Source organism: Zootermopsis nevadensis, unplaced genomic scaffold, assembly GCF_977971745.1.
Source record: "Zootermopsis nevadensis isolate Lab colony 2312 unplaced genomic scaffold, Znev_1.0 Znev_ptg000024l, whole genome shotgun sequence".
In the NCBI taxonomy this organism is placed as follows: Eukaryota; Metazoa; Arthropoda; class Insecta; order Blattodea; family Termopsidae; genus Zootermopsis; species Zootermopsis nevadensis.
Window position 1 is genome coordinate 8,728,981 of NW_028259156.1, and position 27,328 is coordinate 8,756,308.

At 37.3% G+C, this 27,328-nt stretch overlaps 1 protein-coding gene across 16 annotated transcripts in view; it reads right to left on the bottom strand.

Moving 5' to 3' along the window:
- LOC110827981 (E3 ubiquitin-protein ligase sina-like) overlaps positions 1 to 27,328 on the bottom strand; it is a 635,101-nt gene that overhangs the window by 18,445 nt on the left and 589,328 nt on the right. For 5 of the 16 annotated variants that reach the window (XM_087355362.1, XM_087355361.1, XM_087355364.1 and 2 more), the window contains one exon: positions 19,220 to 21,332. In XM_087355362.1, the coding sequence (XP_087211488.1) occupies positions 20,525 to 21,310 (786 nt within the window). In that variant the 5' untranslated portion in view covers positions 21,311 to 21,332 and the 3' untranslated portion in view covers positions 19,220 to 20,524. The other 11 variants (XR_015536943.1, XR_015536944.1, XR_015536941.1 and 8 more) reach the window with 6 other exon arrangements.

Genomic DNA, 27,328 nt, shown 5'->3' on the forward strand with positions numbered 1-27,328 from the left:
CTAAATGCGAAATTCGGACTTATTCTAAAACGATATAAACCTCTCTAAAAATAAATTCATTTTACAGTTTTCCGCAGTATACTGATATAATTTATTAAAATCAGTCAGTCCCAGAAACGTCTGTTAAGAGAAATATTAGGCTATATACGAAATCAACTATGTTACAAACGCTATACTTCCTATGCGATGTTCCCATAAGGCCCATAATGAAAAGTTATCTGTCCCCAGTTTTCAAAGGTGTAATCTTCCACACTACTAAACCGATTTCCATTACATTTTTTAATCAGGCAAAATTAAAATTTATGCATATTGGTTAAATACAAAGAAAACCACATTCGTTAGACCTACTTCAAAAATTGTGATTAACATTTATTTCGGCTATAATAAGCTTTGACTATAAATTCGTAACTTAAACGATGTTGCATATGATCAGTGTCGAAAATGATCACAAGAGTGAACAGTATCATCATATTACTTACAAAAAATTTTCGTAGTTTAATGTCTGCTTATGTAGCTTATTTCTTTGAGCCGTTTTGTTATTTTTTGACGACTGAGATACATTACTAGTTAAAATGTGAATTATCCACTTATTGGAAAATAGCTGAAGAAACCCTCTCCTCACTATATAATAATTCGTCATGTTTAATGTCGATAATTGTATTTAAGTTTACACATAATGTGGGTTATCTAAATAAATCTTCAATCATTTATTAAGTCGAATTCTGAAAAAGAAGTCAGTGTCCGCCTAATACCGGAATTCTGCTGACAAAAGCTCCCATATAAATATCTGCAGTAGTAATTCTCGCTTACTGAACGATAGATCACATAAATAAAAACAGTAGGTTAACTTCCAATATATATATATACGAGGGTCGCTCATTAAGTAATGCCCCACATTTTTTTTCTCAGCCAATAATGAAGATAGAAAAGTGTACTTTTACATGCTTGAGATTTGATGTTTCCCGCGTTCGTGTACGGAGTTTCAAATGATTCCAACCGATAGCGGAGCTGTAGTGAACTGTTAAAATGGCGTCTGTGAACGACTCTCGTTACAAGCAACGAGCTGTAATTGAATTCCTTGTTGCTGAAAAAGAAACGGTGGTGAACATTCATAAACGTTTGTGTGCTGTGTATGGAAGCTGTGCAGTCGATAGGAGCACCGTTGGTCGCTGGGCTAAGAGAGTTAAAGCTTCAGGAAGTGAAGAAACCGAGCTCCGTGATCTGCCGCGCTCTGGACGTCCTGCCACAGCCACCACTCCAGACATGTTGAACCGCGCGGATGCCATTATTCGTGAGGATTCGCGCATCACAACTCGACAATTGGCCCAACAGCTTTCAGTCAGCAATGGAAGTGTGATTGCAATTATCCAGGCTCTCGCATATTCGAAGGTGTGCGCAAGATGGGTTCCACGAAGTCTCACAGCAGACCACAGGATTCAAAGGAAAACGATTTCTTCTGAATTGTTGGAGCGTTTTGATGCTGAGGGAGAGGTCTTTCTGTCCCGGATCATTACAGGTGACAAAACCTGGATACACCACTTTGAGCCAGAGACAAAAAGGCAGTCAATGGAGTGGCATCATCCTCAATCACCGAGAAAGAAGAAATTCAAGACAACTCCCTCCGCCGGAAAAGTCATGATGACTGTCTTTTGGGACAGTGATGGGGTCATTCTTGTGGATGTGATGCCAAGAGGTGCGACCATCAATTCAGACGCGTACATCAGGACCCTGAAAACCCTCAAGAAGCGTTTTCGACGAGTTCGGCCTCACAAGCATCCAGCAGAAATTTTGCTCCTGCACGACAATGCACGCCCTCACACAAGTCTGAGAACCCGGGAAGAAATCACCAAATTGGGTTGGACGGTGCTACCCCATCCACCCTACAGTCCAGATCTGGCACCCTCCGACTTCCATCTCTTTGGGCCACTTAAAGATGCTATCCGCGGAACAAGATTTGAAGATGACGAGAGCGTGATTCAAGCAGTGAGGACATGGCTACGTGCACAGGACAAGAGCTGGTACCGGCAAGGCATGCATGCACTTGTTCCACGCTGGCGTAAAACCGTACAAGTTGATGGGGACTATGTGGAAAAATAGTATGTGTAAAGGAAACATTGATTTATATTGTCACTAAATTTGAGCCATCTTGAATAAATATGTTCTGAGGAAAAAAATGTGGGGCATTACTTAATGAGCGACCCTCGTATATATATACGCCTATAATTTTTGACTACGCACGATATCCTGGCCTATGAGACATTATGTAATAGAAAGAATGAGAAAATTCCATGATTGGACCCTTCACCAAATTTTATATTTATCAAGTCAAGGAAATGCGTACAAAATTTTACTCCAGAAATATGAAGAGAAAAACTACTTGGGAGAAACAGGTATATGCTCAAACACAATATTACAAAGGATCTTAAAAATATGGGAGATATGTGCATTGGATTCAACCAGTTCTTTTGAACAAAGTAATAATAAGGTTGGCAATTTCGTAACAATCTGAGCGACTACTAGTTCCCCAAATACGACTTTACTTTATGGAGTTAGTTTTGGTACGAATTTTTCTCGCGTACATCGAGAGACAACACTAATACCTGTAAAGCTATTCAAATTACATTTCAGTCATGGTTGTTACTCCAGACAGCAACATGTCAGTGAGGCAGTTGTTGTTGTGTAGGGCGTCGCAGAACATGTTTTGGGTCCCGGTTCGTACGTCATAGTTCACTCTGTGTCGCTCAAGGCGACGCTGTATACAAGCTATTCCTCTTCACATACAAGATACAGCTAATTCCCCTTCCTCGTCTATCTTGATTTGTGTGGGCGAGTGTAACAAGCAGTGAGATCAGAACTGGGTTTAATTTCTACATAAGAGTGATAATGGCGGACTTCCGTGATAAATTTTCGAACAAAACATTTTATGATTTCGTGTAACATACGTAGGTCTACAGAATTCAATATTTATGATTAGAAACCGAAATTGACCTTTAAATGTACACAGGGACGGTATAAACCGTCCCTTCAAAGGGACAGTAGTTAAATTGCACATATGAACGACTAGGTATTTTCATGTTACCTTTATGTGTACACTGACCTCACGTTATTGCGGCTTGTAGGTAGATGTACCACACTAAAAAGGAAGCTCAGTGTTATTATGGTGGGCAGTAAAATACGTGTCCATATAAATTCTTCGTAATACTGTCCTTACCATCTGATAAACCGAACCTGAATGAAACCTGACTCATTTATTATTCGCAAATAATATTAAAAACTCCATGAAAACATACTTGGTGAATAACGCATTTAAGTTTATTGGCATATAAAAACAACTAATGCACCTTTCATTTTAAGTCAGTCAAATTTTGTTTTCATTTGAGAAAGAATGTAATGTTTCGCTTCCAAAATTAGCAGATTTTGTATTTAATTTTGCCCCACGCTCCGTAAATCAGAAACAGGTTTTAAACTAACTAATCATACGTGTCAATTGGTATTTTGACAATACTAATGAACAAGGCCCATTGAAATGCAACGGTGAACGATTTCTTTCTGATATTCATCCATTGCCCTTTTTCCATTTCCTTTGTTTTTTTCTTTTCTTAATATGCTTTAGAAGTAATTCTAAAAACTGCATAATGGTTACAGCACTTGTTAAATAAACATCCTTCCATCTAGCGTCATTACTGATGACATAACACACACGCACAGTCGTAAATAATATTGTTACAAGGCGCGTTAGCCAATCGGAGCACCTATTATAATCGCTCCGTGCGTTCGTCTGTCCGTCTCTATGCATGTTGCAACTTAAGAAAGGTTCGGTGTATATTTGGAACTTATACATTAAAACACTTACGCCTCTCTGCGCGCAAAATTTACGGGTGGGGAATCCCCAGATTAACTTTTTTATTGTGATTAATATAGTTACAGGTTAAAGTTGTAAATCTGGTCAAAGCGACAGAATTATTATGAAATAATTTTTATACGAATTTGTATACACAGATATCAGACCAGAGGTCTATTTATAGATCTGGTTTGTTAACAGAAATGAATCACAAATTATTTTAGTCTCATTAATGGCATTTGGAAGTAGTTTACGTTTCATTATAATAATATAAAAATTTTAAAAATAAAGCGTTGTAGTCCAGACTGAAAGGCTGTTCCTCATTCAAAATCAAGGCTTGAGGTCATTCCTTTTCAATGCCACTTTCAGGAAAGCTCTAGAACCACCGAGTTTCTTAGGCAATGCCTTCAGATGGAATTATAATTCCCAGAATTAAAGCCGACATAAAACTTATGATACATATTATTTTTTATTAATACTTCATTTGTTAGAACATGTAGACAATTTTTACCATAATTCCAAGTCCTGACGACACAGAAATGTTTCCTTTCAACTGACGTCAGTATATCCAGTCGTTCTTAACTGCGTTTGGTATAAAATTCGTCACCCCGTTTTGGATCGTAACCCATATTTAAGAACAACTAGTCTACACTATGCAAAGACCATTGGTTTCCGACTGACACTTTCGGGAATCAGATCTGTGTTACTCCCTTTCCCTGAAATCTTGACGCATTCTTCAACCTTACAAGTTTCAAACCTACTTCATATTCAGTATTCAAGAATGCGATCACTCTAGGTCATCAAAGCAACACCTTTCAATGATGACATGCGGTCGAAGTTCAAGTAAGAGGGATTTCTGCTGCATATAAAGACCCAGTGTACGACAATGGGGACTGACACAAGTAATGTTCATGAAGAGGCCCACATGAGACACAGAGGTTAAATTTTGGAGTCTCGAACGTGCTTTGTAACAAGTACGGCGTAGGAAGTCCCCAGCTATGCATAATAAAGATTGACCCTCTTCAGGTCGTACCATAATTCAGACTTCAGACTCCGGTTTCTTACCGCGGAGACAAAGGTTCGCGCCCAGTTCGGTCATTGTGGGGTCTCTGAAGGACAAAGTGGCACTACGACAGAATTCAGGTAATTTTTACGTCTTATAGTAAAATGGGTATCTGATTCAGCGTTTTGCACTTTACCTAATGTTACGTAATTTATTTCATAGCGGGGAGTAAGTATTACAGTAATAAAACGTAACAGAGTAATAACCAATGTTATAAGACTCTAGTAATTAATTTATATGAAACGACTTTTGTCTTATCCTTGTGTCGCACGAGTGAAATGAATTTCGAAGTGTTTGTAGCAATCCACATCTCTCCGTTAACGTGAGACAATGACAGACACATGAACCCACAGTCTGAAGGAAGAGACTGCTATTCTGTCTCATAAGATATTACTTTGATCTCATCACAGGAACGTCTGTCTGCAACCAAGACTTACGAGAAAACAAACCCGGGCCTCTTTGAATGACAGGTGTACTCAATGTTCTGCTAAAACAAACCTCAGCGATAGTAAGAAATCAAAAGTTTCTTCAGGAAAATTTTAGGGGCACAGTAAATATGGTGAAAACTTGATACCGTGAACTATCAAATATTTCGAATTCCCACTTCCTGTCTAAAACGCTCAATGTCAAAATATGTATTCCCTAAGCATTTTTCATGTATTCCATACGTGCTGTATATCCTTTCCATCCCATTCCCCTCGATTCGATGACAATAATAATATTATTAATAATATCAATAGTAATGAAATACTATAATGTTATCTGTTGTGTTTTTGGTATCAAACGTCATCTGTCGTCATAATTAAATAACATGCAAAAGTTGAGAATGTTTAAAAACAAAGTGCTAAGGAGATTAGCTGGATTTAAGTGAAAGTAATTATATTTCTAAAGGGTTTTGACGACGGTAGTTCACACTTAAAATTATGCGTTGTTAGGACTTTTTTCATTGTCTGTGTTTTAAAATCACGACGTTTCGGAGGCTGGTTCTTTCTACGTCTTCAGGTGAGAGGTACCTACTCTGTTGGGTCACCTAGTGACAGAGACTAGCTCTATCTAGGGGACCCAACAGAGTAGGTACCTCTCACCCGAAGACGGAGATAGAACCAGCCTCCGAAACGTCGTGATTTTAAAGAATAGACGATGGAAAAATTCCTGACAACGCATAATTTTGATAAAGTTGGGGAAACCCACACGTGCTGGGTAATTTATTAATTTTCGTCAGTTGTTATAAAGACAATCAAATTAAGGAGGATAAGATGGGCAGGGTATACAGCACACATGGAGTACAAAACAAATGCACAGAAAATTTTGATCTAAAATCCTGAATAAAGGAGATGACTTTAGAGATTTAGTGAAATATCAACTTAGTGTTAAAAAATAGGTGTGAAGGTGTTAAATCGATTCGGTTGTCTTGAGACAGAGACCCTACCGGCTTTTGTGAACATGACAATGAACATCTGAATTCTATAAAACGCGGGGAAATTCTAGACCATCGAAGCGACTAGCCAGTATTTTAATTCCGGTAGTCTAATAGCGAGATGCATCATGTAGCATGAACTGAAATTTCAACTTGTATTGTCGCCTTCATCAGGACTGTTGATATTTCATTATCGTTTAGAGTAAGTAAGCACTTACGCTCAAGAATTTTATGACTCAACTCAAGCATTACTTTGAACATTATTCCGCTACGCAGGTGTTCTCTCTCGGGCATCAGCGTAATAAAAATAATTCTGCACGAATGTTATAAGGCACAGTTCCTACTGCGCATGCTTCGCTATAAAGACTGGGCATTTTAATCAGCATCCACCTTGTGTACACTTGCGGAAGAACAGAACATTTTATAGGTCCTTTATATTTGTTCAAAATTTCAACGAGAACAGTTTATGTCAATTATATTTATATGATTTATTGGCTCTCGTGTTATTATAAGATTGTTAGACATCTACATACATGAGTAGCATATTCTGCTAGTCCACACCAGTGGTCCCCAACCTTTTTGTGCCTACGGGCAAATTTGAGAGTTTGTATGAGATCGTGACGGGCACCAACCAATTAACAAAGCGAAATTGCCTTTTCTCTGGACAAATAAGATATGGACACCAAATAATACGCAAAACAACACGACGTTTAATGATACAAGAAAACATGCAATCAAAAATACGTACTTTCAAAAGTACAATTATTATTACTCAAGTGGGAAGTTAGTGTGATGTTTGGCATCGGACATGTTGTTTCAAATTTTGGAGTGTAGGGTGATGTTGCTGCTCGCAAACAATTGTCAAGATGGGCATTAGTAAGTAGAGATCTGTGCTTTTATTTTATAATGTTCATGGTTGAACGACCTTCATTATTCAGTATAACCTCTTTTCGTATCAACGCGGGCACCCAAAAAAAGCCTAGGCGGGCGCCATGGCGCCCGCGGGCACCGCGTTGGGGACCACTGGTTTACATTCTATTTTGTTTCTTCTTTTAGATAGAAGTGAATTTAGAAGCTACAGCGACGATGCATTACGATGTAACAATATCTTACTGACAATCAAGTACTCATGAAATAACTAACTGTTCGTATTAGTTCAGGACTCGGTTGTTTACTCTGCAGAATAAGCACAGAAAAGTGTCGTTCCGGTTCTTGTATTATTGCCAAAATATTCTCGGGGTGTTTGGATTATTTACTTCCCCTTTCCATTCTCTTTTCTTTTTATTTCAACTAAGTTTCTCATTCCCTTGCACTTCTTTCTTTGGCGAAAGTCCAGTGAACATTTGTCACCTCTTAAACGGGTAAGATCCTCTGTTACACTAGCCGCTGTTATAACAGATATGCCTATTCCCCTATTAACTAACTAACTAACTAGTACATGGTTTACCGAACACAAAGGTTCATCACCGGATTAACCAAGGCCCTCCACCGGACCCTGTCCTGGGCCAACAAAATCCAGTCTCCTTCAACTCCTATCTCCAGTAGATCCCGCCTGACATTATCCTCCCATCTACGTCTAGGTCTCCCCAGCGGTCTCTTCCCCTCAGGCTTCCAAACCAGTACCCGGTGCACACTCTTGTCCCATCCATGCGCGCTACATGCCCGGCCCATCTCTTTGTTCTCGACCCTGACAATACTGGGGGAGGAGTACAGATTTTCCTACTCCCCTATTTAAAAGAAAATTTAAACTTCCTCTGTATATATATACTAATATGATTTAATTTAGGTTTTGACCATAAACTGAAACTATATAGCTACTTGAGTAGGACATTTAAGCAGCGAAAAACGATCGATTCAATTAGATTCTGTTTGTGATTATGACAATGGAGGTAGAAGCATACTGGGCTAAAATAATATTATTTTATTGAAAAAACTGAGTTTAACTACAGAAACGTCAATGGAAATTGCATGTTTCTGTATCTTGTAGTTAACTGTATATGTTATATTTTTATACTGAATTCTGGTGCAGTGTAGACTCACCGGTAGATGCAGACGTTTAGTAGAAACGTATTGTCTCCATCTTCAGAGCCAAATCCCAGAAGACGAACTTCATCGCCGTAAAGATCTCAATTCGTACAACTAGGGATGTTACGTCTTTTCACTTCTTAAATATATCCATTCAGATTCATCTAAAGCGATGAATCCATGATCTACGTCGATTTTAAGAAGGAGAAACACTACGCCGTCTGGGTCGCTATTGACGTGTTTGGCTGTAAGATACAAACACAGAATTGACGCAACTGTGATGAAAACTACATTCGAAATTGCAGACTGCTAGGTCTCTGTGCAATTTGATCAATGATAAGGCTGAGCAGATGTATGATTGACACGTCCTCAATTCGATATCGCGTTAACGCAAACTGAAAGTGTTTTATTACATTCATCAGTGCAGAGAAATGGAGGGAGATACGGTAATGTTCTTGCTTTGTACGTACATTTCATCACAAACTGTTTGCAAATGGTACTTTTATTGCTTCAAGTCTGCTGCATCAAGCGAGAGGATTGTTCTGTATTTTAGTGTAGTTAGAAAATAAATTTATTTCTTCCGCCAATTACTACAAAGCGAGTCTAGAGTTCGTTTTCTACAAGGGATGTATTAATTTTCATCGTGTGTACGTTTTTAGGGTAGTCCGTATTAAGTGAGCTTCATTCTCACAGATGAAATACATAGCCAATTTAAATTTTAACAAGTTACTTTCTGTGTAAGGAAATAATTAAATTAATTTTAATTTTCGTGACGATCGTACCAGATTGAAAGGCCCTACAGAATACATGAAATCTTTCAAGTGTGCCATTTTCCATCTGTTAAGCATTCAAAGAGAAGGAAATCTTGATTTAGTAATGTCCGACTTCTTGATCACTGTCAAGATTCAGGTGAAGTGTGATCTCCTTAACATCTCTCTCACGGCTAATTGCCAGTGTCAAGCCTTTGAAGCGAGAGTAATTAAATGAAAGGCAAAATTGGCGGTGTCGGACGTTGGATAATTGGATGACAAGGATCTGAAATGATGGGTTTGAATACGCATAAGATTACTATCCTTAATGTTGGTGTAGATTTTGTTATATTGTACTAAATCCATCATAAAGTGGGGTCACACAGACTAGTAATAATTAGTCCAAAGAGAAATCGTCTAATATTTCCTACGTTACATTCTTAATATCAGATAAGTAAGTCTATAAATTATTATCAAAAATAACAGATTATGATAATAGGTAAATTTTCACACACACGTTTCTGGCATTCGAAATTGTGAAATGAAATAACAGAATTTTTTCACATCTGGAGTCGGAACAAAAAGAAAAATGATCTAATCCTTAAAGATTATGATAAGATTAAAGATAATTATAATACGTAATGACTCAAACTGTTTTAATTTGTACAAAGCCATGTTTTATGAGATAGAATGTAACATCTATGATTATTTCTAAGTTTTATTCAGGTAAATGTGGAGACATCATGTTAAATAGGTCACGGTAATTTATATCCTTAAAACTTACTTCCCAATCAGATTGTACCTGTAAATAATTCCAACATTCCCCATTCTATGTTATATTTGAATAACATCGTTAAATTCATAGGACTGTTTACTATATTCACACGATTTTCAAACGTCAAAGCACTCAAAGATATTTATTTCTTAAAATATTTCGGAGTTGATTCTGAAACTACTTTACATTTCTTCATTTGTCCCCAATACCGACCAATTCAACTGTCAACTAATTCCTGACTGATGAAGTTACGCAAGTTCTATGACAGTTTTAAGAACAATAACTTTCTTTATAATAAACTACCAACAGCAAATTCTCTGCCGATCATAACGCCAGCACGGTCTGAGAAATGAGTTTTGGCTATTCAGTCTCTGGGATCGTAGGTTTGAATTACAGTCGGGACATGAATGTACTATAGCCGAGAACCGCTACAGTTGCAGTCGGTAACAGTTTAAATTCATATCCGTGCCTTGTCTCTTGCAACTGTGTTAAATTTTATGGAGTACTCTAGCTATCGCAGGTAAGATGACGTTACATTTTAATATTACATTTTTAATATGAAAACCTGAAAGGAAGGGATCAATTGGGAGACCCAGACGTAGATGGCGCCTACATATAAAAGAATGTAAACAAATAAAGAGTCCAGTGACAGATTCTTAGAAAAGCGCTAATGTACCGTCTGTTTCTATTAGCAGAGAGATTTCTTAAACAGCAAAGTAAAAATAATTTTTTGAAAACAAATTAATTTAACATTTCTGTCTTCTGGGTTGTTGCGCTTTGTAGTATAGTCGATGTTTCTGAGGTAATATTGCCTCCGTCATCAGTGTCGGAGGCAGTATGACCTCTGAAACGTTGGTAACATCGACCAGACTACACAGCGCAACAACCCAGAAGACAGAAATCTTCATACTCATCGCCCTGAAAACGGAGGCAGTATGACCTCTGAAACGTTGGTAACATCGACCAGACTACACAGCGCAACAACCCAGAAGACAGAAATCTTCATACTCACCGCTGTGAAAACCTCAAATCTTACAAATTAATTTAAATGGGGGAAATTATGTAAGGAGACAAATAAAACAGCAGTTACTCACAGTGAATCGTACGTTGTATTTGAAGATGGACAGTAGTTGACTATTGTAATAATAATGAAACAAACTTTGCTGACATAAATTTCTATATTTTTGAATCTGTTACAGAACAGTCCAGCCGGTGTAACATACTACTGTCTGGATAGCGGCGTGTTGGAAATCTTTCTGCATCAGCCCTGGCTACACCACAGGTCTGGTTACCACAAACACCTAGAATTAAATACGAATCAGAGCACTCGAGAAACGTGAAGTTCATGTGACGTACCATTTCTTGCTGGTGTCCGACTGCCACGTGATGACTGCTCAGTTCAACAGCAGGCCTACAACTGAGCCATGAGTGTTAATCACTATCGACCCTCGTATTGAAGTGAGCTATCTTTGTATTTCCTGTTGTTTTACTTCACGTACTATAAGCTTTATTCACCCACAACGTGATTGCTCTATTTGGCGGTAACGTAAATATTCCGTCTAGCGAATTCTTTCATTTACATTTTCGTTCATAATTTTTTTAGGTTTTCCACCAGTTCCAGTTATTATGCTTCATTTTTCCCAACACTCTGTATGTGTGTGCGTGTGTGTGTGTATATATATATGCACGGTCTTTTCCTTTAGGAATCGGATATAGTAATATTTTTGGTTGACGCCCTCTTTTTCTTGAGTTACACTGTAGGCCGACATCATAATGCAGAGAGAATTAATTTATTTCACCCGAGAGTAACATTATGCTACGTCTCTACCATAAAACCAAAAAAAAACAGTTTGAATCAGAAAATGCGCACGGCACGCAAAATGTGTAGTCTGACTGAGTTAAATTAATGTTTAGTTGACTAAAATTACATTCAGCAGTAATTTTTGAAAATTTGATAGTTTTCTTTAATCAAAAAAGTACCATTTTCATATGTAACCCCGAAGGTTCAGTATCATGCTTAAAACTGCCCACAACTGGTCCCTATCCTGAGTCAGATTAATCCAATCCACACCCTCAGATCTCATATAAGTCTTATGAGGCTTCTTTCTTTAATGTTTTACGACCAAATTTCTGTGTGCATTTATCAGCTGTGATATGTGCTATATTACCCGTAAATGTCACCCTCTTTCAGTACAACATCCTTAATAAATATTTATCAACATGTATATATACATTTTTGTAATTTAAAAGGTTTTAATTAATGCTTCGTATTGCGATGTCGAGCCGTTGTACTTACTAAATTCACAGAAGTGGATTTATGATATATCTTCAGTGCACTCGCATAAGAAAATTAAAGGATTTCCCAGGAGTTCGTCACTTAAATATCTACAGCACAGGTCTCTTGACGTTCGTATCACTGATTACAGTCAACAATAATAATGAAAAAGACGTCTCCTTGTAAACAGAGAAGTGGAGTAAAAGGTAATGAAATTTCAGACTGCAAAACAAGGTGGAGAATCTAAAGTTTTAAAGAAACGGAACTGCAGAACAATTGAAAAGTTTTCCAAGAAAGCGTGCTTATAAAATAAAGACAATTGGGAGTAGACGCACCTTCATTATACTAACAAACAGCGCGTAAAGTTTTAGCGTGATTCTTCAACATCGCAAGAAAGGATAGTGCAGTTTCTTTGGTTGTGACATCAGGCGAACATAAAGAGTATATGTGGTTTAACTTTCGGTTGAATTGGTGGGGTGAGGATTTCCTCCAAAGACTGTGGACTTGAACTGCCCTGAGTAGCTAATCAATGAGGATAAACTCAAAAGCCATTGTAAGAAATGCACACGTAGACAGTAGCAAGACGGGTAATTGTGAGTTTTAACAAAAGACGGATAACAAGAATGTCGGTGAATGGAACTGATGAGCCAACATATTGAAATGAGAAAATGATTCAAATAAAAAAGAGACCTGCACTGTCTTTATGAAGGAGACGACGAGAAGTTAATATAACAACGTTAAAATGGAATATTGAAGAGAAGCTACTACATTCTGTAGAAAAAGGAGACTTAAAGGAGATATCAGATTTGCCATGTTGGATATCATTTTGGTGTCAATGCCTTTATAGTTTACTTTATAAATAGATTTCTGTAATTATAATTCTGACCCATCCTCATAATGAAATATTTTGCTACAAATTTTTATTAAATACCAAAGGAAGAAAATAACGCACTTACAACTCTATTCTACAGCTGGAGATAATTCTATTTACATCAAAATTGACATTTTTTTTAGAAAACACATAGGAGCTTCTGGTGAAATTCATGCAGTGGATTTTTTTAATTATGGCACCTGAACACGAATTTAGGTCTGACCAGAACGTCAGAAATTTATATTTCTTTAGCGTGTTTAATTTGTTTTCATAATGTCCATTTTAAGATTTATCATATTTTGAGTTCTATGCTATTTTGCTATATCATTTTCCTAGGCATATCTAGAGTTAAATATTGCGTTTTCCTTTAAAAAATAATATTCAGCCCGAACGTAGTGCTATACCAACAAATATTAGGCCTTATAAAAAGATGATTGTATTCTAGGTTGTTTCGCCGGACAGTCTGGTAGAACGTGAAATCTCTATATGAAGAAAATAAAGTATGATACGTGTGAACGGTTGAGTATTGAGTAAGTGTACAAAAATCTTTATTCTACATGTATAAAAAGTAATATTGATTATAGATATTGCACTCTCACTTCCATTGTTTCAGAGTACAGAATGTATGTACCGTTGGTGAAACTAGTCACAGTTTAGAGGTTTGAAATAAATCACTACTTCGTTAACTGAACAATATTGGGAAAGGTCTTTTATGATATAATAAACAACACAAAACTCTAAGGTATAAGCCCATTCCATCATGCATAATATTAATAGATTCTTTCAAGTTATGAAACAAGTTGTACTATTACATACAGCTGGAATATTTACCCTGCGTCTCAAAATAAAATTACTTAAATAGTTGAGCGGTAGCAAATGTCTAACGATTGGCCAAGTTACGGTTTAAAGTAATCGACTCAACAAGGAGTGAATACATGAAATAAATCCTAAAAATAATACAGATGTTAATGCTAAATTCATACAGAATTTACTTCAAGAAAATGGAGATACAAAAGGAACCTGACAACAACTTACAGTTGGAAAATTAGAGACAACATCACAACGTTAATGTCCTTTAATGATGTCATATCTTATGATTTGTGTTGTCACATATGACGCTGAAGAAATATAGAAGCTGAGAAGAGTACAAACTGCAGATCCAATTCTAAAGGGTTTTGACGACGGTAGTTTACACTTAAAATTATTCATTGTCAGGACTTTTCCGTCGTCTGTTCTTTAAAACCACGACGTTTCGGAGGCTGGTTCTGTCTCCGTCTTCAGGTGAGAGGTACCTACTCTGTTGGGTCCCTTAGATAGAGCTTGCAACCGCCCTTCCGCTGACTGTTTTTCTTCTCACTCTGGTTGCCCCGGGATCAAACCCAGTAGCGTGCCCGGTTTGCTCGCGGTTACAGCTTGATATAAAGCGGAAGGATATAAGGGATAATAATTGGGGTAAGGTTTGTCGGCGAGCAAGATTTTCCGACCCTCAGGGATTATACGGGGACTGTGATAGTTGGAGCGGCCGTGCGCCAAGGACGTGAAATCTGTGGGGATGACAAACTGCAGACCACACCGAAGTCACCTTGGAAATATTTCACCTTTTAATTCCTTTTAACAAGTTATTCTTATTTTTGGGCAGCGCGATGATTCGGCTGTTGTATTTTGATCTTGAAGTTTAATGAATCGAGGAGAAACTGTCTGCTTGCCTTTAAGAACCGAACTTTTAGAGAGCGAGCCCCAACGCAACCTCGCTTTTTATATTCCCTGATCGTAACAGTTTTTGAATTTTGAATTGAATATGACAATCCGATTCGTCCCCCAAAAAGTCACTTATGACGTCGGAAACGTGCCGAACAGCCACATTCAAATTTCATTGGTCCGAGTCGTAGTGGAGCAGCGGTCATCTGGCAATCGTCACTTCACACCTACTAGGGCGCCCCAAACCAACGGTCACTAAACCGAATGTTGGGGGAAGAGACTTTCACACGCCAGGATGGCGCCACTCTCTTTCCCAATGTGATACATTGGACAAAGCCAAAACTTAATCAAATCACTCAAATTTTGATGAAGTGAGGTGTACCAAGTATCATCTAATCACACCTCCTTCGTTCATATAAACCAGATTAATATGCCAAAGTCTGGTTTACCCCTCATCTCAAGTTTCAGTCCGTTCGGGAATTGAACCACGGACCTGGACTGGCACAAGCTAGTCTCTGTCACTGGTCTCTATCTAAGGAACCCAACAGAGTAGGTATCTCTCACCTGAAGACGGTGACAAAACCAACCTCCGAAACGTCGTGGTTTTAAAGAACAGACGATGGAAAAAGTCCTGACAATGAATAATTTTAAGCTGCAGATCGTTCGAAATAAGTGAAGCCTGTTTTTCTTTGGCATGTAAACAAAGAAGTGGGATATTTTGTAAGCTACTCTATGAGGTCAGAGAAGGGAACACGAGAAAAGTTTATGCGTAGAATATATGGCCGGATAACTGGGAAAGTCATAAAAGAAAGAACTATGTTCGAGGGATAATTGATATAGTATAAGAATTTATAGTCCTCTGCTCTTGCCTCATGTTCCGGAAAGATCGACTTTCGCGTCCGACCGTAGCTACTTCTAACGTGTTCACAAAGTTTCTAAAACTCTGGTACAGAAGTTTTAAGTTGCAGTTTTATTAAGTAGTCAAATTCTATTCCTTTAATTTTTCACTGAGATTTTAATGTTATCTTAAATTAATCAAAATGTGTAATATGAATTGCAACAACACACACCAAATTCTCCATTAATTCACAATGTAATTCCTATCATAACTGATAAATACATTATTATTTTGTCCACATGTTGCGTTGTAATTTTAAGAATTTTTATATATTTACAAAGATTCTATTTTTTATTAATAACCACATATTTATAGTAATATAAATGAAAGAGAATAGAGTATTAAATATAAAATAAAACTTTATTATTAAATAATGGTCAAAGAAAATAAATATGACTACATTAAGTTACTGATCCATACGTGACACTTATCCTAAGCTGGACGGATTTAATTATTGATAAATTTAGTTAGATAAATTATAATTTATATTTTCATATTGTAATTCACCTTATACTTTCAGAGGCAGGCTACAAGTTACACCAGTATAGCACCCACAAATTTTAAATATTCTTAGTACTGTGAGTTACATTTCAAAATATTAATGAATCTCCGTGAATGAACAATAGCAGAGACAAACGCCTTAATTTATGTGAAAGTAAATTTTACAGCGTCAGTGTTGAATCAGCGTATGGTCGTTGAGGTATCACGCAATTGGGAGAACTTTCACCCTTAGCATTTTGCTGGATTTTGGAGGTCACTACGAAGCGCGGAGTTAAGGAAGAGAGAATTCACGAGGATTTGTACACGCAACTTCAAGAGTACTACTTAAGGTAAAAGCTGATTTTGTGGTCTGTTCGAAAGGGAAATAAGATAAATACGTGCCACTCCAGAACTTCTATACCCTAGTACGATTTCCTACAGCCATAACTGGACCAACAAATCAAAAACAATTTGCGAAATGGAAGTCGTGTTACCCGAACGTAACGTTCACTACCTGAACTTGAGAAACGTTATCTGGAAACTTGTTCATTTTGATTGGCTTATGCGTAACTCCGTAACATTAGTACCCATGTGAGCTTACCAGATAAATTATGAGGAAGAATAATATATTGGCTGCTCTGTGAGTGTAATTATCACGTGCTCAGGCAAGTAGATATCCCAAAGTGTTCATTAATCTGTGGGTTTATTAATGTTGGCTTATACAGGATTCATGGCAGTTGGTACGCGGACAATTAACGTACCAGAGCTCTGTGATCGATACTCGACAGAAACACGGGAAGATACACGGGTGTTGCATTATTCTGGACACACATTTCAACGTTATTATAAAACAAAAAAGACTTAATTTGTTAGTCTCCCTTCCAGAACACTGTAAGTATGTTCCTTGAAATTTGTATTTGATAGTCTTGACTTTCTACCGTGAAATATGCTCAACAAAACCTGTATTATGTAAATGAGATTTCAGGTTGTCAGGGCGGCGTGTATGAAGATGGCTATCTTCTGGGATGTTGCGCCGTGTAATCTGGTAGAAGTTTATAAATATTTCCAATAAACTTTCAGCCCCAATCATCAGGGCGCTAGGGAAACTTGGTGGTCCTGCGCGGCATAACTTACTGTGGCCGCGGATACATTACTGATGCTTCATATGATTCTGAAAAAAAAGCAAACAAGCGAAAACGCGGATAGCAAAAGAGCGTATTGTCACTTATACATGCGCCCACTCAATTAAAGGTCCAATAGATACAAAATACCAAAATCGCACAGAAGTGTTAATCTGGAAGATATATAAAACTTTATGGTGAGTGATTATAGTCTAGTCTTCAGAAAATGTGAATGTCTTTGTGCGGAAGTCACCGATTGTTCTCGTGGAATACAATCGCGGTTAAATAAAAGGAAGTATCGCACCTGTCTGCAAATGTAAAACTGCTGTTAGCAAGGTAACAACTTTCTTACCTTCATTTGTTGTTAGGACACTGGCGTAGGATTCATACCATGAGCGATGGCGGGAGAAATAAACGAGTTTAGATACAGCTGATGTGATGTAAAGCGTGTAAATCTCACACCGCACGCAAAAATCAACAACAGAAAAAATTATATGAATTTAATTAAATTTAATATTTTATATTTGTACAGAAAGTTGTCGGACCATTTCAGTTCTCATTTAGATCGAGGAATTTTGACGACCACTTTACATAAGAGCACTAATAATTTTTAGCTCATCAAGAAAACTTGCAAAAGAATGTTTGTATAAATATGTTTCCTAGTTTATTTGGAGCCACATAAAAAATAAGATATATTAACTAATATTTGTGCTCTTCGACAAGTACTCATTACACGATTAAGTACAATTGATTCCAATAATAAAAATTTCGTCATTCGCAGATAAATTCAATTTTCGTCCTCCATTTGTCGACATCTTACCTGTCCAATCACGCCGAAAGAAGTAGGGTTAGATTAGGTACAATATTGGAGATAGCAGTAAATGGAATGTACTAGCAGCTTTTTCCCCAATATATTTGTAGTCATTGGAGTAGTTCTGGTATAAGAGAAGGAATATACATAAATAATATAATATAAGCAATGTGAGAAAGACTTCAACTGCGACTTTACCTTTCAGCTGAAATCCAATGGTACATTTTTGCGAGGTAATAATATTTTTCGTGCAGTTTCAAGACACTGTATTCGTATGTACGTTTATTTCTTTTATGCGTCAGCAAGCGATAAATTCCTAAATCCCATTTTGGAATTTTCCTTCTACAAAGAATTTAACTGTATTCAACTACGCAAGCGTTTTCTACAGCTAATATAAATCCGACAGGTTGGACAGACGTATGAATGTTACATACTGTACTTACAATTCAAGGATTTCACACTGAATGCAAAATAGCGATCAATGCAATAGTTTCACTGTCTCGCTCATTTTGTTTCCTTCTTCGCCTCTGCAGAAAGTGAAAGCTGTTTCTCTCACGTTCTCACTATCCACGTCCGGCTTACGTCGGAGAAGAAAGATGTAAATTCAGCCAAAAATTGTCAGTGGAACTACGGTTCCGGAGAATTTGACGTAAATACGTCTATACGGAAAGGAAGTTTATATATTGGCTTTATTCTAAATATTTCCTTTATACGTCTTAACACCCGTCGGTGCGGCACCTGACGTCCATTCGCCGACACAATGCAACATGCAACACGACGACGGTCCAAGAGACGACGATAAGGACGACGGTAAACAAACCGAGGTCTTTAGTTATCCCTACGACGAGTGTCGCGACGCATAGGGGCACAACGCGAAGACACCCGAAGGCAAGTCAAGTGACCGCGAGCTACGTGACCTCGAGATTCACGAATCTGTCATTGGTTGGATAACCACTGGCTTTTGTTTGAGTATAGTCGTTAGTGTTCTCACATCCAAATGTAAGTGTATCGCTGTGTAGAGCAGCACTTCTGGTATGACATTCTTTCCACTGTTTTATGAAGTTAGACCAAATATCTCCTGTTATAAAAATGTGTTGGTACACCATTGTGGCATTATGCCCTCGATATAAAATACAGGGGAAATATACTGGTTGAGGTGTCTAATATAAGTAGGCAGGCAGCATAGAAGAGAAAGTTTAAAAGTAACGAAACAGTTTTATTATAATGTACATGAGAGATCTTACTAATACGTTAAACAACAAAGTTTTTTTGATGCCGACAATACAATATATAAGTTACTCTCGGGTAAGAACTGTGTCGAATATGTGCTAACAGACGTTTCGGCACACATTGCATTTTCCGTGTTTAAGGTGGTATGAAGTGAGGTCAATCACCAGTAACCAAAAAGCTAAGGACTGAGCGTAGCTCAAGCGCAAGACTTCGTTCCTTGCTAGGTTACGCCATTCCTGCGTATGCTAACGGGAATTTATCTTCGCGAACGGCCTTGACTTTTCAAACTAGGGATTATGAGATTATCCACATCAAGAAACTTGTCCTTTGTGGGAAGGATTTTGGTTGAATGGCTGTCTCGGATTTGAAACCAGAAGTGTTAGGGTCGCATTGGCTGATGGACTCTGCGACTTAGGAGGAGAAATCACTTTATCTGAAGACCCTCATGGTTGTTGTGGGTTTATACCTACCACTATTGCTGTCACCTCCCCGCCCGTACATAGCTGTCCCGCCTTTCCTCAACCACAAGCTCCTCTCTCAAGAATCAGCACCAATGCATTTATCTCACCTGCCCTATATAAGGAATTCTCATTTTAGTTACGAGACTCTTTTAGCCGAAGCGGACCCACCCTCTCCGGGTTCAAACCCCAGAGAACCATTCAATCATTTACCCGAAGGACAAGTTGCCTAACAGGATAACCTCTCATCAGCAGCGACAGACCCTAATTTGAATGAAAAGTCGCGACAAAACCCCCGTTAGCGTAAGCAAATTCGCGCTTTAGTTATAAGCCCTTAGTTAGCTTTTGGTTGGTTCGTTGCCCGACTTCATATCTACTAAATAAGAGTTAATGTACCAAGGGTTTGATAATAGAAAGGAGGAGGAGATATGGGATATTTGCATACAACATCCCCTGTTCTATTCTAATTCGATTTTGTTCCTATATCAGGCCATCGCATCGATTTCACCTGCAGGTAAATACATTCAGGACGGCGTCGACTTTCCAGGCCTTCAAGCCTGACATGATAACTGACCATCGAAGCCTTATCATTCTACCCAGGCAAGAATAATCTAGATTTATATTCGCCACATTCAATTTTCTGTCATTTTTTTAGTATTTTAATATCTTACACTTCCTTTTTATTAGCTAGCAACCTCATAATATCTTAACTTTTATTTATTTGTAAGTACTAATTCAATATTAGTACGTAAATTCCGTACATAAAGACGTATCTAAAGCGCCGTTGAGACGTCGCTCGGGCCATATAAAAACTACATTTTAGCAATTCTCGATATGTGTACCTCGTACTGCAAGTTGCCGTCTTTTCGAATGTACCATTTATAATATTTCTTACCGAAAACAGCGCACTTATTTTCTCTAAATATATTATCCACATCACATAGAAAATATTTTGACGTGCTGTATGCGGAGATACTTCCAGGCCCATTGGCTTTCGTAATCGATATTTTGTATTTATAATTGAGCGTTTTGTACCGAAGCCCCACGTGGCGGAGACAAAACCGTATTTTACGATCTGCCGCTCTGATGTTCATGAAGAATATTTCGCCCATACAGAAAATGGCTCTCATCCAGTCGATATCTTTATCTGGAGTATTGCAGTCTTCTAACTCTAAACACAGCTTTCCATTTTGTAATTTCATAGTAGATATATTGTGCATCCTCCGAATATGAGTTTTAATATTGGTCACATTGCCCACCCAGGAGCAAAATGTGTCTGGGATAGAAGAGAATGGACATTTGAACGGACGCTGACCGCACTTGTTTTCGTGTTTCCTTAAACGCTGCTGATCAAATATCTTTCCGCATCCACTTTTTGAAAATCTGCAGGGAAACCTCATTTTCTTAACCAAACTTTCTGCGAGTAGGCTTCTGACATTTGAAAATGGGCTCCTGCAGACTGGACAGATCAGAAGATTCTCTCTGCAGGTGGAACAAGTACTATGCCCGTTCAGGCACATGGCGATTGGTGGTAGCATGTACTCCACACATACTGGACACTCCAACTCCTCTAGGAGATCATTTAAGCCGGAATCCATTACTAGATTTCAATGTTCAGACCTTAAAGAAAGAAAGAAAGAAAGTCATTGTAGATGCGTACAATACAGTATCAGAATTGATTTTTGCATTCAATAAATGACCATCAATATTAGAATCAGGTAATCATAATTGATAAATATTTATAACCCATTGTAGTAACAGCGTACAGACACAGCAAACATTTTATTTTGTTTAATATTAGAAAAAACGAATTATGATTTCCAAACTCCGGGGTCAGCATTTTTTTACACTTCATAAAGGTTTCATGCGGCATACTTGAATGGTGGTAAAAAATATACCTTGAAAATGGAAGTTTTAATCACGAGAATAATTTTACAATGTGAAGATCGCGTATCTTAAGCCTCTGATACCCAAAGTTTATCCCTTCCTCTTCAAGAAACGTTTAATCAATACGCAAATCTCTGCAGATTCTCTCTGGTCCTTTCCTTACTTGACTTCGGTATCTCGAAGATTTGGTCTCTTAGTAATCGTGCCTCAACTTCTAAAACTATAATTTCACTGCTTCCAAATAATGCATTAACTTTCCTCAACCAATCTGCCATCAACAACTCGAATAACAAGCATGTATCCTAACAACGGTCCAATCAACAATGACAGAAAATACAACCGTTCTTCAGTTCTAAGCTAACAATAAAGATGGGGGAAAAATGACAGTGGAACCACGGTTCCGGAGAATCTGACGTAAATACGTCTTTGTATTTAAATTATATTTAGGCAATAATAATATTATTCTAAATATTTACTTTATACATGCTTTACAATTGAGTAAATTTTGATTAAGACATTGCTTATTTAACCTGAATTAGTTACGATAAAGATGAGTCTGTGATAGCTGAAATATGTTATAAAATTTGTACATTTTAGAGTATCAACATTCCGTGCAAACACCATATCTATACAAGATTTTGATCTATTAGTACTACATTGAGGATTTGACATCAACATTAAGCCAAACGTTTCCTCCATAAATGTGACAAAGCTTTGATTTTCCTCCTTCTTTAAATCAATATTAAAATCTCCTCTTAATATTATCGGCATTGTATTAGGATCTTCAGTGGCCATAACTGAAAACATCTTTGTATAATTTCTCAAAATAAGTCTTTTACAATCATCAATAGGTTTGTGGTTACAAATATACAGGGTTACGATTAAAACGTTTTCACCACTGACATTACACTCTGGAGTTCATTATTTAATACTTCAATTTTTTACGTTTTCTGTACTCTCATATATTCTGCGTTATGGAGTCTTTTAGCTTCAATGTCCTCCATATTGTACAGAGTATGACGCAACAAACATTTCTTAATAATTCTTATATAAGATAAGTACCTGTGATGTTGTAAAACGTTTTTACCAGCGCAAAATTATCTATTCCACGACGCACTTCTTCTACAAGCGATTCACAGCTCAGCTCTTTCCGCAATAACACATAAATCCCGAGTAAACAGATGACGTTTCCTAGGTACATAACAATGCATACAAGCTGACCATTGTTGTCAGTCCATATTTACAAATTGTTTATATTTCCTAGGTAACAAAATTACACATTTTTCTTACACTTTTTCGTTACCCTTTTTTGCGGAATGACACTGTCCCTTCCATATAGACGTATTTACGTCAAAAATGTTCAGTCTGTGTTCGCAACTGAATTCCTACAGAAGGCATAATAAATTCCCTGCATGTGAGTGACAGGAATGTTCAGATGACTTACATTCAAATTAACGAGTTCAGTTCACGTTTAATTGTTAGCATTTAACCCTTGATACCAGATCTCGCCTAAAAATTACGTTTAATAATTCAGCCATGCCAATTACAATTACAAAATTCTATTTGTTAATGCTTTTTAAGGAAATAATAGTTGTAAGACTTGAGGTTCTCACAGCGGTGAGTATGAAGATTTCCGTATTCATCGCCCTGATGACGGAGGCAGTATTACCTCTGAAACGTTGGTTAACATCGACCAGACTACACAGCGCAACAACCCAGAAGACAGAAATCTTCATCGCCCTGATGATGGAGGCAGTATGACCTCTGAAACGTTGGTTAACATCGACCAGACTACACAGCGCAACAATCCAGAAGACAGAAATCTTCATACTAAGAATCGCCCTGATGATGGAGGTAGTATGACCTCTGAAACGTTGGTTAACATCGACCAGACTACACAGTGCAACAACCCAGAAGACGGAAATCTTCATACTCATTGCCCTGATGACGGAGGCAGTATGACCTCCGAAACGTTGGTTAACATCGACCAGACTATACAGCGCAACAACCCAGAAGACAGAAATCTTCATACTAAAAATCACCCTGATGATGGAGGTAGTATGACCTCTGAAACGTTGGTAAACATCGACCAGACTACACAGTGCAACAACCCAGAAGACAGAAATCTTCATACTCATCGCCCTGATGACGGAGGCAGTATGACCTCTGAAACGTTGGTTAACATCGACCAGACTACACAGTGCAACAACCCAGAAGACGGAAATCGAAATAATAGTTGTTTACACCGGGAATCACACAAAACCGATTATTAACCACGTAGGGTTCCATGTCACAGAACTTTTCGGGCACATGAAATCAGAATTCGACATTTATTACCAAAATTATGTTATTTCCTCTCCCTTGGGTATAGATACTTTCCTCATTACCCTACTCTTAAAAGTACCTTTTATTTATTTTTTACACTTCAAAGAAACAGGTAAACGCTACATTTTATAAGGTAAGTCTTATTACTCAATTATTAACTCAGAGTAACTGATAAAAATCATGTACAATTTCAGTCATAACGCCCAGGCTCCTGGTCGATAATGAAACTCGATATCTTCCTAGAACGACGACCACTACGCCGAGACGTTTGTAAAGGTGATGAATTGTTAGGTGTCTGATACAGGAAATTCACCCAAATCCAAATAAGTCCTCTGAAAAATTCGGAAGATCTGACGGCTTTTGAACTAAGAACCTGTTGGACAGATATTCGTGGTTGATTACAGTACACAGGGACACAAGAGAAACGTATGGAACAACATAAAATAAAGTTTCTTTTAGAAGCTACTTTTTTTTCTTATATTGCCGGAGCGTTAGGCCGTGCTTTGTTCTTTCGCCCTCAGTTCCCTGAACATGTACAAAAGCAGTATTTTTAAAATGTGCTTTGAACTTATTCACTTCAGTGAGTCGACTTTTCAGACTAACTATTTGACAAAGTAATGGAGCATGAAAAATTATTTTAGCAAAGGAGAACACTTTTTAGCAGTACACGCACTGGAGAGTAAAGAGTCACTCATGTGAGGTACAGTCTTAAGGGAAAAAACTGTTACACGTTACACCTGAATGTAACATGACATTTTGCATTTCCTTCATGGAATGGTGCTTTCGACTTCTGTGTTACTGAACAAATCTGATGTAAGGTGTTTTTCGTAAGTAATCCCCCAATTTTGTCGCTACTCAAGCGTGCCTCTTATGATCAATGTGTAACTTACAGATTTCCTACGTATGTACTATATACATAAAACTACTGACAATGAATATTCTAGCGGAATTTATTAAAGTTCTAGATATATGAAAGAATCTGTACACATAACATAGCATGAACATGATGAAGTCAATTCGTTGATGTAATACCAAGATAATAAACTCTCTTTTGAATAAATTAAGACCTAGGAAAACAAGGATTTCTCTATAAAACAATTATTTCCAAGTTTCTAATTATTTAACGCATTTGATAGGCCCAAATTTATTTGACAGTTACTTATGCAGTTAAGTAACGGGACATTCGTGATCATTAGTCGCAAATCCACATTACCGTTTTGGAACACAATATCTACGTCACTAATTTGCATCGTGATTCGTTTCCTGGCAACATATCTATGTTAAAACTTTGATTCATTACCCAAATATTTTTGTTGCTCATAATTTATTTGAATGAATACAAAATGCGGTTATAAAAGTGATGGTCTCTGTGTATTAGCATCAAGACTAAAATACGTAATATTCAACCGCGGCAAGAAAATTCAAGACAAAAGGAAATGTGTTACCTGTCATTATTTACGACTACGTAATATTTAAGGTATAACGCTGACATTTGTAAACGAATTAAAATTAAGAGATATATAAGAGGGATAAAGTATCTTTCACGTTACGTACGAGTATTTGGAAGGCTGTAATACCAACAATATCTGTCTGGGAGTTAGGATTCTAATTGAGAGTTTTATCTTAGTTTTCATCTGTATTTCCCGACAAAATACGATAGCACACCCCATGATAGTATCTTCTGATCCCACTAAATACGTCATTAATTTTCCCCCAATGACTATATATGCCCCTACTATTGACGTAGTGTATATAATGAAGCAAATAACAAAGTTCTCTCTGCATTCACTTATTTTATGATGAAGAGAACGCAACTCTCTTTGTACACTGGATGGTTCCTTCCACGTTTAAAGACATAATTAACTTAACAGAATTTTCGATGAACAAACATACTATCGCAATTATGGTTGCTCATTAAGAAATCAGGGGTTTATATTTTCTGTCATGTTAGACCTAAATGCTGTTTAGGCATTCAAGAAAATTAATATATATTTTAATTTTAACAATAAGAATAATATAAAAGTCAGTAGTTGACAATTTCAGTTGATAAGGATGTAAATATAACTTTACCCAGGCCTCCGATCACAAACTTAAATATCATCTTAAAGTTGCATCTGTATTAAACTGTGGCGAAATCAATAAAAGTAGATTCAAAAGTATTTTCGTATAAAACATAATAGTGAAAATATTAGTAAGGCCTCGATTGAAAATCCGTATTTAAAATTATATCAACATAATATACAGAATATTCCTATTATTTAAGAAACAAACTAAAGATTAATGTTGTTTTTGAACACTCCCCACTTTATAATTACTGTGGCTGGAAAAATCTTTCTTCCTAATTAGTTTGTTCACAGTCACTCATCAACTGTAATCGTCTGTAGACTAATCTCGGCACGCTGGGAAGGGATGATGAGACTGACAGCTATGAAAACATTACGTTGAAATGATATTAAGTGATATGCATGAGATTCATTTGTTACAATACACACGATAAAAGCAAAGAAACACAAGTTAACATGGGCTTCCGGTCATTAATTTAAATTTTGAGAATAAATATTCCTGTTTTATCAGTGAATAAAATAGGTTTCAAATATTACTGCATATTGGTAAGGTCGAAGAACTTTTATTATTTTCACAAAATAAAATGTAAAATCGTATAAAACACCTGATGTTCCAGAAAGACTGCCTCCAAAACTGATGCATTCTTGGTTCAAGCCCTGTTCGAACGCATAATCGATGGGAATATTTAAAACAATTATGAATTTGGAATTAATATAAAAATGTATTTCCTAGAGGTGGTCGTAAAAGCCTGGTGTTAGGCGGCCGCAGATCTCTGTATAGAGTTCTCAACCGAAATATATATTACATATTACGTATTTCCTAGAAATGACGTTGATTCGAGAATTGTACAGTTTGGTTCACCTATCCCCAAAACACCACCAGAAGAGTATGGGGAAAATATCACCGAAGTGAGCACAAAATGAAGACTTTCGACATAGTTCTGTGGCCACTTGCATTCTTAATGAAAAGGAGCACAATTAGTAAAACTAAAAGTAGGTACAGGCGAATGTTTTGCGGAAAAGACGAGGGGTCGTGAATTTTTCCCCAATCCGCTTCAATGCATCATCCACTAACAAAACATAATAATTGGAATCTTGAGTGTTCTTCTTTATCTTCAGATTTTCTTTTTATTCTGTTTCCTTATTTTTACGTTTGCTCTCTATTATAAGACTCTGAGTGTGATGACGTTTGAAGGAATGGAGGAGACAGTGTTTTGTTAGTTTTAGCGATCTCTTTGTTGGCGCGCGCCAAGCGTGTTGACACAGCTAGATGGGTTCTCCCGTCTCCTTCCTCACTCACACCCAGCGGTCGGACTGCCATGTAATATTTTCACCACAGGG